Below are 14444 nucleotides of genomic sequence, written 5' to 3' on the forward strand. Positions count from 1 at the left end.
GCTGTCTCAAATTCATATAAATCAGCAATATAGGATCATTTCTTTGACAAATATATTTGCGAATACGTACTTGTTTTATATAAATGTTGTGTTGGTAAAGTGTAATTTCTTGTATTAAGAGAAATAGAACGTTGAGGGGGAATTTGCATGAAATATTGCCATGCTTGGGACTTTCATATTTTACTCTATTTTGCTAAATATTTTGAAAGTTACGAAAAAGTGAGGGGATCTAGTTGTGACTGTAGATAAAACAAAAAGAAATGTAAGAAATTAGGGAACTCCTTTGGAAACTGCTTCTAGCTTGTGATGTTCTGTGTGAGTGAAAATCAATAAATAACGCAAGCTGTCAGAAGAGTGATGGGCCAACTTCTGTATCTGTTTCAGGTTGACGATGTGAAAAGACCACATGGAATTGCATTGTATGATTACCCAGCATCCCATCCTGATGATCTGCCATTCCAGGTGAGATTTTGTATTCATGTAGATACCGGTGGGGATGACTTAAATATTGGAAATGCGGAAATTTTTCAAGTTATAATTTAAGATAATGTTTCTAGCTGTGGCCAAAAGCTCTCTTGATCATGTTGAGTTAGCTTTTGTGTGGGTAGAAACTTAGGATGTAATATGACCTTGGCACTTGGGGTAGCAAGTGATGTTGGTAAAGGGTAAAGTTCCCTGTGCATGTTGCACCATGCCGTGAAGGCATATTTGGGGAAGTACAGGGTAGGTTCTCGCACATTCTCAATCTCTGTTAGTTTGGAGGTGATGTGATCAGAACCACAGTCTGGCTACTTTTATCACCCAGGTACCCATTTTTTTGTAGACTGGGTGAAACCCATAGCTGCTTTATGTTGGGACAAAACTGTTAATCAGTTGATCCATCAAAGGGCAAAACTTTTAAGAAATGCAGTGCTCATTGTATGTCCCACACCATGACCGTCCTGTCTAAGGTGTCATTCTTTGGGGTTCGGCTATTGAACGCACACAGGTTCCAGTCTCCTGGGCAGGCACGTCGCCTGATAATGTTCGCATGAGCACGTGAACACTCATATATGTCTTAAATTACGTACATATTAAATGCACACACACACACACACATACGTATATTTATTCGAAAAAATACTATGTTTGATGTACGAGTATATACACACAATTTACTCTGACACGACTTCTTTCACGTCTGATAACTTTTTTAGATAGTTGGTAACACTGACTCCCACGGTGTTCCACTGTGGGCGTTGAACACAATTGCAGTGCGTGTTGCACAGAGCTGACAGCTAAGGGGCTGTTGGCCACTATACCCCGAAGATGTTCACTTTGCTGTGCGAATACTGATGCAAGCGACAATACTTCTTACATTCGGCACCAGAGTGCAGCGTATACAAGGCATGTCTAGGGGGACTCGAAAAGGTCTGTGCTACATAGTTGCAAACTTTAGCGACAATTCGCTAAAAGTGGGGGATTTTAAGGGGGCGAAGGACAATTTCCCCTAGGTCCTTCTTGTATTACTTCAAATATAGCGTGATTTTGGGGGGAAATTGTTGAAAATAAATTGAACTGTTATTCTCACTTTGTCAATTGAATATGAAGTTACAAGGGAGAGGAGTAAATCTGCATTCAGTACAAAAACATTATTGTGAACACTCGTATGCGAACTGCACGCGACGCCACTGCTCCTGGGGGAAGTGTAACAACAACTTTTCACCTGCGATTTCATCCTGTGTATGTGACTAGTGACCATCCACGATTGTGAGAAAATTGGGGAGCTACAGATGAATAGTGTAGCCCAGTCTTGGAAACCTACAACAACAACTGGGGGTTCATATTGCTGCCCACAAATCACCCTGTAACTGGTCGGATAATCTCCCACCTTCATGCCCGACCCTGTGGCCGAGTGGTTAGCACATCGTGCTGCGACGCCAAGGGTCCCGGGTTCGAATCCCAGTCGGGCTTGGTTGTTTGTGAATGTCTATTCATCAATTTCATCACTCATTCCCATCTTTGCAAATTAGCCAAGAGGCACAAAACGCGAAGTAAAATAAACTAAATCAAATCATTAAAAAAATCAAATCTCCCACCTTTGCATGTGGGAGTGGGGCCGGCAGTCGGTAGGTAGGCCCTGGCCTTCGCAGGCTGTTGCACCAGTGTTTTTTTCTGTACTGGTCATAGTATGTATTTACAGTAGAACCCCGATTTTACATTTTCCAGTATATTTGATCTTGATGGTCCAAACATAGTAATATGTTATAAAATTTCATCGCTTTTACATTTTCCCTGCATTTTAAAGTTTTTTCCTTAGTCCTAAAAAATGTAAAATCAAGGTTCCATTGCCAGGACTCAAAAAATCCAGGTTGCCATGGCGACTGTGATCTTTTGCTGTAATATGTACGAAATTTTAATGATTCTTTTTCGAATTGCAGTAGAGCATAAGTTAGCAAATGATATTTTTTTATCAACATTGTGAATTCATGATTGGGAAAAGAGAGACGCGGTAGTATATAAATACGGAGAAATTAGTACTCACTTTTATCCGCGAAGCTGTTTTTTCTTCTTTTTCGATTAATTTCAGTGGCCACTGCCACCATCCTCGTTGGAACTTGCTGCGCTGTTGCTTGGCGTGCGTCTTTTGTTCGTAGTTCTCTGGTTGCCGTTAGGTGCGCTGTGCGTCTTGGTACGTCGTCTGCTATTTCCGGGCGATAACTGCTGCAGTAGTGGAATCCAAGTATGGTGCGCTTGCCCGCTATCGATGTTTAGTTCGTGCGGGAAGTGCATTATGGCGTGCGTTTCCTTGATTTTGGTGTCTATGAGCGTGTGGGCAGTGTGTTTGACTCGAACCTTTTGAATTTTATGGCTATTGTATTTGATATGTCTAGCAAGACCGGTAGTGGGTTGGGCTTTTTTCGCATCTGCTAGCAACAGCGCAGCAAGTTCCAACGAGGATGGTGGCAGTGGCCACTGAAATTAATCGAAAAAGAAGAAAAAACAGCTTCGCGGATAAAAGTGAGTACTAATTTCTCCGTATTTATATACTACCGCGTCTCTCTTTTCCCAATCATGAATACAGAACCTTCGCGTGTGAAGGAATTACGGGAATACGAACGGAACGAACGTAAGTTACTTGTGCGTCGTTTAGACGTAATTTTCTTGAAAGCGTGCAAACGGTGCGATGTTTTTCCCAAGTTCATCCAGTGGAAAGTGCAAAATAGCAGCTACAGAATGAAGAACGTTATCCATATTTCACAAAAACGCGCGCTTTCCGCCGTTATTTCCGACAAACATGCGGAAATTCGCCGACTGGCTCACACGTGTGAACGACAAAGAAATAGACTAGAAACCACGCTACCACCCACAAAGTGGGAGCATGCTAAGAATAACATCGAATACATGCTGCAAATCTTGGAAAACCAAAAAACTAGGTCTTTACGCAACAAACTTCACCACTTGGGAGGAACGTGGCCGAGTGAGAATGCAATCAACCCAGATGACGGACATGGAAAAAACATAATAAATCTGTCAAATCTCTCAATCCCCAACAAATTCAAAGAACTCCTTGCCTACGGCGATAAGTTTAATGTACAAAACAGTAAACCACCCACCCTCGACCTCATATGTGCGGCAGAAAAAGCAGCTTGCTTTGCTCCCAAACCCCAAGATTCGGAAAACATCAGAACGTCAGCAGCCGGAATTTTTCAAAAAGTGATGACCAACAGTGAAACCAGGAAACCTAATCCAGTGCACCAAGAAATCTCTTCTGTCCTTTCCGATTTTGGCAAATGGCTGAACACCAATGATGTTTGGTGTTTAAAGTCTGACAAAACAAACCAGTTCGTAATCATGCACAAAGGTGATTACTCCACGAAAGTGATAGACAAACTGAACAGTGACTCGTACAGTGTCATCAAAAAAGACCCCACAGACAGGTACAATAGAATTGTGAAAAATGCAGTGAAATCTAGTGCCATACTTAGTGAACAAGACCACAAATTCCTCCTCAATCCCCACCCTTCACCTGCCATTGCCTATGGCATTCCTAAAACTCATAAACCTGGAATCCCCATGCGACTTATAATAGCTGGCTTCAATTACCCCACAGTTCACCTAACAAACTGGCTAAAAAACAAAATATCTCTTTTCAACCACAAACTTACATACGTGTTCCGCAACAGTGCCGATGCTAAAAATCTGGTAACTTCAATAGTGCAAGCTGACAGTGCAAAAGTAGCCAGCATTGATATAGTAGACATGTACAGTTCAATCCCCATAGACCTAGCACTGCGTTCGGTGGAAAGATGGCTGACAACTAACAGAATCCCGGCCCTAGAGGTTCAGGAGATAACCAGACTATTGGAAGTTTGTCTAAAACACAATTACTTTCAGTTTGAAGATAAATTCTACAACCAATCCGAGGGCCTTGTGATGGGCAACCCGCTATCAGCTCCTTTAGCCAACATCGTCATGCACCTGGCTGAAAAAGAGATACTCCACACTCCAGAACTACAACACATCCGATATGGAAGGTACGCGGACGACACAATAGTTGTATATAAAAAGGCAGAAGAACTCAACCTCCTAGTGAACAAACTAAATAGCATCCACCCCAGGCTCAACTTCACCGTAGAGCATGAAAAACTTGGTAAAATCAACTTCCTGGACATCACCATCAGCCGTGCACTTAACAAATTCACAACCACCGTCTACAGAAAACCGGATGCAGGCAACCAGTACATACATGCTCTCTCTAGCCATCCCCCTAAGCAAAAAGCCAATGTGTGGCTAAACTTTTATCGAAGAGCCTTCTCCTACTGTGGCAAAGAAGAGGATCTACGAGAGGAGATAGCCACCATCACAGAAATAGCCCTGAAGCATGGCTACACTGAATCACAACTCTCCACTTGGTGCAGTAAGGCGGAAATACAGGTCAGACACCCTAACCTACCACAATCAACCCATCCACAAGCAACCCAGCCACAACCAACCCCCAGCGACCAATATAAATGGTTTGCCTTCCCCTACCATCCCACCACTTCCAACCGCATAGCCAAAGCCCTTCTCCCATTTGGCATCAAAGTAGCGCACAAACCCAACTCCAAAATAACTGACAAACTGAACAAGCACAAACGGTACTTCCTCTCCCCCCTTGACAACCCAGGTGTATATGATGCTGAGTGTGAGTGCAAGGCTCATTACATCGGCAGGTCCATCAGATCTGTCAATGAAAGAATCCAACAGCACCTAGCAGATGCGAAAAAAGCCCAACCCACTACCGGTCTTGCTAGACATATCAAATACAATAGCCATAAAATTCAAAAGGTTCGAGTCAAACACACTGCCCACACGCTCATAGACACCAAAATCAAGGAAACGCACGCCATAATGCACTTCCCGCACGAACTAAACATCGATAGCGGGCAAGCGCACCATACTTGGATTCCACTACTGCAGCAGTTATCGCCCGGAAATAGCAGACGACGTACCAAGACGCACAGCGCACCTAACGGCAACCAGAGAACTACGAACAAAAGACGCACGCCAAGCAACAGCGCAGCAAGTTCCAACGAGGATGGTGGCAGTGGCCACTGAAATTAATCGAAAAAGAAGAAAAAACAGCTTCGCGGATAAAAGTGAGTACTAATTTCTCCGTATTTAACATTGTGAACATTCATAGTTGGTAACAATTTCTTACCCTTTGTCCCCAAAACACCCCATTTCCTGCTTTCTCAAATAATTTAGTGATGTTTTGAATACCGTGATGCTCAGCATCTTATACAGAGTGTTTCAAAAGTCACACAACCCAAACTTTGGAAATGTATATCATGAAAACCGTAAGAGATATTTACACCGGGTTTTCTGCATTATAAAGCCTCATAGATTGAGATATTTTTCAATGCTTAAAATTTTCAGTTCACTCCATACAGATAATTATATAAGTTAATAACTGACGGAAAGCAGAATTCAAATTTTTCCAGAAATGAACTTCTGAGTAAGAGAAGGGTCATAATTAGACATTTGATGACTGATGCCATGTAGGTCTGTCATTTGCGACCAATATTGGTCATGTGCAACATTTTATGGGTTGAGTGAAAAATGCCATTTTTGGGACATATCTCTGTATATGGCAACACTAGCAGGTCGAAATATTGCAAACAGTCGCTTGCAACATGTGTCTAAGTATTGGCTATACATTTACGTGAAAATCAAGATTTTGTGCCGAAATTGGACTCTTGACAGAATCCTAAGCTGCCCCTGGTTACATTGAATTATCTTGGCTCACTTTCACTGCTACTGTGCCTGTTTTGTTAATTTATTCAGCATGGCATATTCATTGGAGCAGTGCGTGGGCATTGCTGAAGAGTATTTTACTACTCATTCTTACAATAAAAATGCTCTGCTTCTGCTGTACTTCACAAAGCAACTGTTTTACACCAGTCAAACACCAACAAATGATCTCACAAATTGTTTAAGAGTTGGTATTTATAGTTGAAAATCAGTTCTCAGATGTTTTCAGCAAATTAACAATGTTTTTTTTTTTTAAATAATGTAATTGCATTTATTTAGATAAGTGCTAACTTTATGAACTTAGTGATAGCCTACAGGATTAGTTTAGTGCAGAAAACTCGGTGTAACTATCTCTTATGATTTTCATGATATAGATTTTCAAAGTTTGGATTGCGTGACTTTTAAAACATACTGTAGTATGCACAATTGCTAGTAGGTGCTTTCGTGGTGACTAGCTTTGAAGATAATTTTTTGAGCACTGTCCATTGCACTTAATTTAAATCCGTGTAATAATACCAATGACAGTTCATGTAGGATGATACAGAATTGTAGGAGAAAGAAAGCATCACTGTGAACACATAATTGTAATTCATGAACTGGAATAATGGTTCTGTCGTACAGGTGTTGCAATATTTTCTGATTTTTTTTCCATTCTTTCAGGCTGATGATGTCATTCTCCTTGTGCGACAAATCAACTCTGAATGGTTCTATGGAGAAGTTAATGGAAGGCAAGGAATGTTTCCAACAAATTTCATCAAAGTGACTGTGCCTTTGCCCAAAGAATGTGAACCAGAAGTAGAAGTTTCAGCACCACCTATAGATGATGTAGTGACTGCTTTGTACACGTTTGTTCCTGAAACGTGGGATGATCTGGGTTTTCAGGTACAGTACTATTTTTCTAATTGATGTATGTTAATGTTATTTAATTGAAAACGTTTCAAGTGTGACGTTCTGCATTTGTTAAAATAGATTAATTACAGCTCAACCAAAATGAAGAAACCCCTGGCAGAACTAGAGTAGATCTTCACCCTGTGTTGCTATATGTATAACTTCCAAACCTTGCTTCATTGGCAAATACTTAAGCAATGTTAAATATTACATCTGTAGTTTGCTGTGCACAATTTCTTCCCCTTCATGGATGATTCAAACACTGATTAAAGGTGAGATGATGTATTGAAGAATGCTGCATATTTTGGCAATTGAAGGGAAGGATTTGTTTGTTCAGCACCAGGAAGGTTGGGGGGGCATTATATGCTCCTAATATTTAGACTGCCTCAGATATTTGACGAGAAGGGATTCCCACTTATATGAAATTCCTGGGAATAAATCAGAGAAATTAACTTAACGAAAAAATCTGAGATCGAACAGAGAAAATAATAATAATTCAAATGCCTGGGAAAGTTGAGGAATTGTTGGATCTGGGTGAATGTGAATGTTTTAAATACAAATTTTGTATTTGTAAATATAAATTTATTGATAAAGTAGGTTTTTGTGTGAAATAGTAATAATTTAAGAATGCTTTCAAATATATTGTAAATGGAGTTGCAGCAAGTTAACCTTTAACTGATTGGACCTTCTCACACCCGTAAGCCTCAAAGGACAGGGGTTCTAAAGCATGCCTTCTGGTGGCATTGTAAAAATGCCGACACCTTGTAATCAAAGGGTCCTTTGTTTGATAAAAAAAATAAATTATATAAATTATCTGTCAGGTGATACAACAGTTGACAGGAGAAGGCCACCTGCTGGAACACCAGGAAAGGAATGTTCCAGAAAAACAACTTTATAATATTCTTGTGTCTGGAGGGAAGTCATTTTTCTGTATACAGAGTCCCTCAAAAATATGTATACACAATTTAACGATCACTAATTCTTTATTGTGTGTTAGTATTGAACAAAATTACATATCAGAGGTTTAATACAAGCTTTCTGCACCTGTTCACAGGTTTAATACAATCGTCCTGCACCTTCATGTTAACTTGCTTGAGGTGTTCAAAATGGCTGCTGTTAGCGGTCAGACACATACCACAACGGCGAATGGTTGCTTGAACAATGCTGGTCAATGTGTCTTCAGGGATTTCTGCACATGATTCTGAAATTTCTTCACAAAGGGCCTCTAGCGTAGGTGGTTTCCTGCATACACATCCTTCAAGGTCCCCCAAAGGTAAAAGTCCAGCGGTGTTAAATCTAGTGATGGTGAAAACTCAAATGCACCTCTTCGTCCTATCCAGTGTCCCAGCAGATTCTCATCTAGGAGAGCCCACATGCCTTGGTGGTAGTGTGGGGGTGCCCCGTCTTGTTGGTAGATGAACTCACTGTTTCCATAAAATTCACGTGTATCTGTCAAAATTGATGTGCATATCATTTCCAGATACCTGGTGCCAGTAACTGTACCTTCGAAGAAAAAGGGTCCTATTAAACCCCTAGATGACAGTCCACACCAGACAGTAACCCCTGGGAGATTGACTGCCTTGTGGACATGAATGTGAGGATTTTCTGGTGCCCAGTAAACACAATTATGACGATTCACTGTACCATTTAGTTTGAATTGGGTCTCATCAAACCACACAATCTTCGTCACATCACAAACTCTTCATCCTGACCTGCCATTACCTGAAACCATTCACAGAACTCCATGCTGCGATCATGATCATCCTCATGTAATGCGTCCATTAATCTTGGTACACTTTCCACTTGGCAGCTTTCAGAATGCATTGCACACTTGCACTGCTAAGCCCTGTCTCACGAGCACATTGTGTAGCAGACACTTCTGAGGTGACGTTGCAAACTTTTCTAAGACCATAGCCGAAGAAGCAGGACTCGTACCTGTATGCTGTCTTTCTGATTTTCCCTTGTCCACATCACAAATGGTACCATACATCTCAAACTTATCGCGAAGCTGTTTAATTGTCAAGCATCTTGGAGGTTGTGTTGTAAACTCACGCCCCTACGCACGTTAAACTTCAGCGACATTTTCAAACTTGAACCACCATTTTAAAATTAGCTTCCATTTCACATGTTCGTCAAGAGAGCCATACGGGTACCGACATCTGTTGAGAAAACACCATGCTACATGCAACTCTAAAAACAATATGCAGATACCATCACTTAAAAGAGTGTAAGCATTTTTTTTACGGACCCTGTATATATCTTCCTGTTTTGTACCTTACTTCATTTGTACTTGGTACAGAGTCTGAAGAAGACCTTGCTAGAAGGTTGAAACATAACGTTTAGTTTATGTTTTAAAATGAAATTAATTCTGCCTTGGTCAGCATATTGGATTTTTGGTTATCATGGCTTAATGGAGTTATCACAAGATGCTTAATCCTGCTAATAAAGTAAAATTAATTTCCACTATACACTATTTAAATTAGATATATGTAGGATTTGGGGGGTTCACCCCCCCCCCCCCATGAGCCCTCCACCGGCCCATGTGTCTAACTCCTGATTAGCTTATCTGTGCATAAAGTGGACTTAACACAGCAATTGAAATTCTAAAGTGTGCAGTTTTCAAATGTGCCACAGTGTACACACAAGGGTACTGTGTGTGACCACTTTTGCATCTCGCTCGTACTTGTTCGAGTCTCCCACACTTCGAGCGCTTACAATGGAACATCATTTTAATGTGACAATAATCATATACACATGCCTGGAAAATGTCCATCGTGGCAGTTTCAGCCCACAATAATCTATTTCATTCTACTGTATGTATCGCTGTATTTGCAAGATAGACTAAACTAAATTTTAACATGGAGGTAATGAATGTTTATTTAAGTTTGAATTTCACTGCACCTTTGATATCACGGTCCATATTTGAGGGCCCATACCACAGACAAATTATGGCTATACGTGTACTACTGTGTTTCAAGCATGTACCACTTGTAGTGAAGAAGCTCTCAAATTCTGTATGCTATCTAACATTGTCCATGCAAACTATTTCGCGCTCATTTGAAAATCACTCCTTGCAGCAAAGTAGGATTAAAGTTTATTTTTTAATTTTTGTGAGAAATCCCGACTGTCAGAATAAGTAAAATTTTTACATCCCATCTTCCGGAATGCACAGTTAGAAGAAAAGAAATAGTGGTAATTCTACATTAAAAAAGTACTCCTGTGCCCACGTCCCCTTCCAGTAAACCAAAGTGAATAGAAAAATTCTAAATTGCAGTGCTGGTATTCACAGTCAGTGCCTTTCAATCTGTCTATGCTGATAATAAATATTATTTTTTCCAGGAAGGTGATAAAATCCGGGTGTTGCGACGAGTAAACAATGATTGGCTTTATGGCGAGCTTGACGGGAGAAAAGGACAGTTCCCTGTAACTTTTGTGGACGACATTCCATCTTTTGCACAATATGTTTGACAAAGAAGAATATAGGTGTTTTGTATTTAAAGGTAAATGTGCATATCATCCAAGTGTTAAATTATTTACTAAGAGGTATTAATGAAATTCAACTGGATGTATTAACAATATTTTACAGGCAAAATACTTATATTAATGCATATTGCATAATTATGTGTGATTATATATACTAATTTTCTGTAGGCATTTGGCCCTGTAGGAATTTTTCTGATGTATAATGGATATTCCATTCGTGCTGTTGATTTTCTTAAAGTTTAGTGATTTTTCCATTGTTGATGTAATTTGCAGTGATACCAACTGCTGTGTGTTTGATGAATGTGTCATTTTGCTTTTCGGGAAGTTGATTAAAATCCATAAAGTTTTTTATTCAAATTACTGTGAAGAAAAATGCTGTAATTGTAAAATTTTGTGCACCAAATGCAAGATTGTTGTAAAACTAATGTTACATTGGCTAATTTATCTATTTTGTTCAGACTGTTCATTTGTGTTGACGTAAGTATGCCAAGGATATTAGACATTTTATGAAAATGGTGTAGAATTTACTTTTGCATATGTGTGTGTGTGTGTGTGTGTCTGTGTCTGTGACTCATATGACTAGAAGTTGAAGAGACGTACTTAAATTTACAATATATTTGAATAACAATATACAATAAGAATTATGCCTGTTTGGTTTAGGAATAGTTGTAGTTGTATAACTAAACTTGCGTGCACAGTAATGCTGCTTATGTCTGTGTGTGTATGTGGACAGGAGCAAGGAAGGCATTATCATATTTGTAATTTGTTCATCTAAAACCATTATAAAAATTACCGGCACGCATTAATTAACGGTAATAAACTGTGTAGAAAAATTACCTCAAATTTATTAAGTAGTGGATTGGCAATTAAAACATGCTAAGATGAACCATTAGTGTGGTAATTCCATGCCAGTCCTTAGCCTGACAAATTTTCTACTCAGTCGTGATCCGACAAATTTTCTACACAGTTGTGATCCTGTGCGACTATGTTTTGCATAAACGTTTGTACATTTTTCATGTTTTGCAACATATACGTAGATGGTTTGTTGTCCTGTTCGTGCTGTGTGTTTACTGTTGAAGATCATTTATGCTGGTGCTTTTTTTCGTTGCATAAATATCTTGAAAGATTTGTTACTCCAAACCTTTACCTTCTCTTTCCTGTACAGTAGCGATGCTTCCCCCCACTGTAAACTTTACTGTGTAAAAGTACTCTATGCTTTTGTTTGTGCTACAAGTCCATGACGTTCTATGCAAGTGTATTGTTTCTTTTCACAATTCACACACTACATGAATTGAAATGCATAATGTTAATATTGTTTTGTATAGATCTGTTAATGCATAAAACAGAATACATGAGCAGTTTTGTATTTGTATCATTCCTTCAAAATTTTATGGTATTTTAAGTAGAGGTTTAGTATCCATTTTCTGCTATTATAATAAAGCCAGTTATTTTACACGTGCCATTTTTTTATACTCAAATGTATGGAAAAAATTTAAGAGGAGCAACAAAAGTTTTGTATGTTATTGATTATAAATCTGTCTAGCAAATATGACCCTTCTTGTTTGGTTATGTTTTATTCATACCAATCATGGTATTGTGTAAATAAAATTTTTTGTGACAAAAACCTTGTTTCCTTTTGCTAGTTATTAGAGGCATGCATATTTCATTGTTGACGGAAACACAAAATTTGAAATAACATACTGTAATGTTCATTTTCACATTTTTGAAATGTGGAGGTGCATTTTCCTACCATGTTTTGTCATGAAATGACCTGCAAACTACGAAATAAACTCTAGTACACAAAATTGTATGCAACACTTTCTGAAGTCTGAATTATGATGAGTTATATGCAAATCACGTAACATTGATTAATTCTGCTGTAAATATTCAAGAAGCAAAACTAGACTCCTTTACACAGGAACAAACTGTATAATACTCTGTTAACTAAAAAAATGTGCTATTACAAGGGAAATTTTTATTTTGTGTAATAAATGTGGTTTTTAAAATGAACTTTATATTCAGCAGTTTTACACCAGAATGCCACTTAATATACGTCTTTTGATCCTGAATCTTTATCTTTTATTCTCCATAAATTATGGTTCTACTCATGTATATAATCATATACTTGCTTTTGGTAGTTGATGTTTTTTTGACATACCTGTAAATATTTGCAACTAATGCTTATTGAACATTTATCTTTGAGTATAAAAAGTTACGTATTCTGTGCATATAACAATCAAAGACTTCAATGCATCCACTGCAAAGGTTCCCCCCCCCCCACCTAGGATCCTTGACCCTTAAATGCCCAGCTGATACATGTATGTACCAGCCACAATCATTGCGTAGTATGAGACTTTTGGTACATACTGTGACTCTGATAATGTTCAGAGATACATGTTTGCATTGTTCCACGAGCCTAGAGAATTTTTTTTAAAAATACTTAGTTTTGATTAAGAGGCATGTTTTATTACTTTGGATTTTTTCTCCGAAATTAGCAATTGCCTAATTTTTCCACGAGTGAAACGCACAGCAACAGGTTGTTACAATATTTAGCAATCATGTTACAACTGTCTGTGAGGGGCCTTCTGCATTCATAATTTCATGAAAAAAAAGTTTGTACTTAGTTTTATCGATTTGCTGAAGAAAACTTGTATTTTTAACGTAGGCTTATAGTTTAATCTGTACTGAAGAAAACAAACTGAACTATACTGTTCATAGTGTCAGAGACACTAAATTTATTTAAAATGTTGCAGAATTGGAAATTTCCCACTTAAAGACACTGGGCTTTTGCACAAACACCCAGGAAAACAGTTTTGAGTGTCTAATCGAAAGAAAGGAAAATCTACATGATGCAAAAAATCAGAGTTCAGAAATGTTTTAATCATTTTTAATTATACAGAGGTTGTTTCCGATGTATGGTGATGATTTCAAACTACTCCTACCTTAAGAGAAACCATGTCACCACCATTGAGAGTGCTCTATTTGGTGGCCCTGCATCTTGGCAATTGCCCGACAGTGAAGTTTCCACTGTAGGAGACTGGCACAAAGTGGTCACGTCCAGCCTCAACCACTCCTCCTGACAGGTTTTCCATAGCCCTTCAATGGTATGGGGTCTTCTCCGAGATGAGGTTAGTTTCAGTAGGCCGAAGGCGCAAAAGTCCATCGGTGAGGCATCAGGTGAATTCACTGGAATGTCTGTGAAAGAAATGACACGAATTCCAGTTTCTTCTGCCATTTGTTGGAGGAAGAGGCAGGTTGAGCAAGATGTGTGCCTTGACATGTCGATAAACTGGTGTCAGGACGTTAGCCTGATAATAATCTGAATTAACCTTCGTATTTTTGGCAACACAATGTATGGTCAGCTTGCCACTGTACGAGTATCCAGCAATGATCACGAAACCTGTGCCAAAACTTTCCTTACATTCAGTGAACCATCTTTGAAAGTCCCTTGAACCTGTCGATCGAAAAAAAATTGCACATGGCTTGTGACAGTCAAGATAAACATATGCCTCGTCCAATGTAACAAGGAAGTTCCATTTTTCACCTGACAGGTGCCGCTCAAAAAGCTTTCGACAGTTGGTGCGACGTTCCTGGATGTTTTTTTCGCAAGAGCTTATGAACACGCCCCTTGCGTCGCTTTTCCAAACCCAAATCGTGGTCAATGATGGTGTGCACTCTTCAGTGATGTTTGTAGCCGGTTTGCGATACTTCTCTGTGTGGCTGGATTCTCCCTGGTGACCAGCGCCCTGACCTGAATTGTAGCTGGTGCGCGGCTAGTGGCAGGCCGGGAGTTGGCC

At 39.2% G+C, this 14444-nt stretch overlaps 1 protein-coding gene across 9 annotated transcripts in view; it reads left to right on the forward strand.

The window, feature by feature from the left end:
* LOC145985419 (uncharacterized) overlaps window positions 1-12645 on the forward strand; it is a 65131-nt gene extending 52486 nt beyond the window's left edge. For 4 of the 9 annotated variants that reach the window (XM_083119425.1, XM_083119423.1, XM_083119424.1 and 1 more), the window contains exons 4-6: window positions 385-462; window positions 6937-7158; window positions 10504-12645. In XM_083119425.1, the coding sequence (XP_082975551.1) occupies window positions 385-462; window positions 6937-7158; window positions 10504-10632 (429 nt within the window). In that variant the 3' untranslated portion in view covers window positions 10633-12645. The remainder of the gene's footprint in view (window positions 1-384; window positions 463-6936; window positions 7159-10503) is intronic. The other 5 variants (XM_083119421.1, XM_083119420.1, XM_083119422.1 and 2 more) reach the window with 2 other exon arrangements.
* The last annotated feature ends 1799 nt before the right edge of the window (window positions 12646-14444 follow it).

The sequence above is a fragment of the Lepisma saccharinum genome, chromosome 3, assembly GCF_977018435.1.
Source record: "Lepisma saccharinum chromosome 3, izLepSacc3.1, whole genome shotgun sequence".
NCBI classification, from domain to species: Eukaryota; Metazoa; Arthropoda; class Insecta; order Zygentoma; family Lepismatidae; genus Lepisma; species Lepisma saccharinum.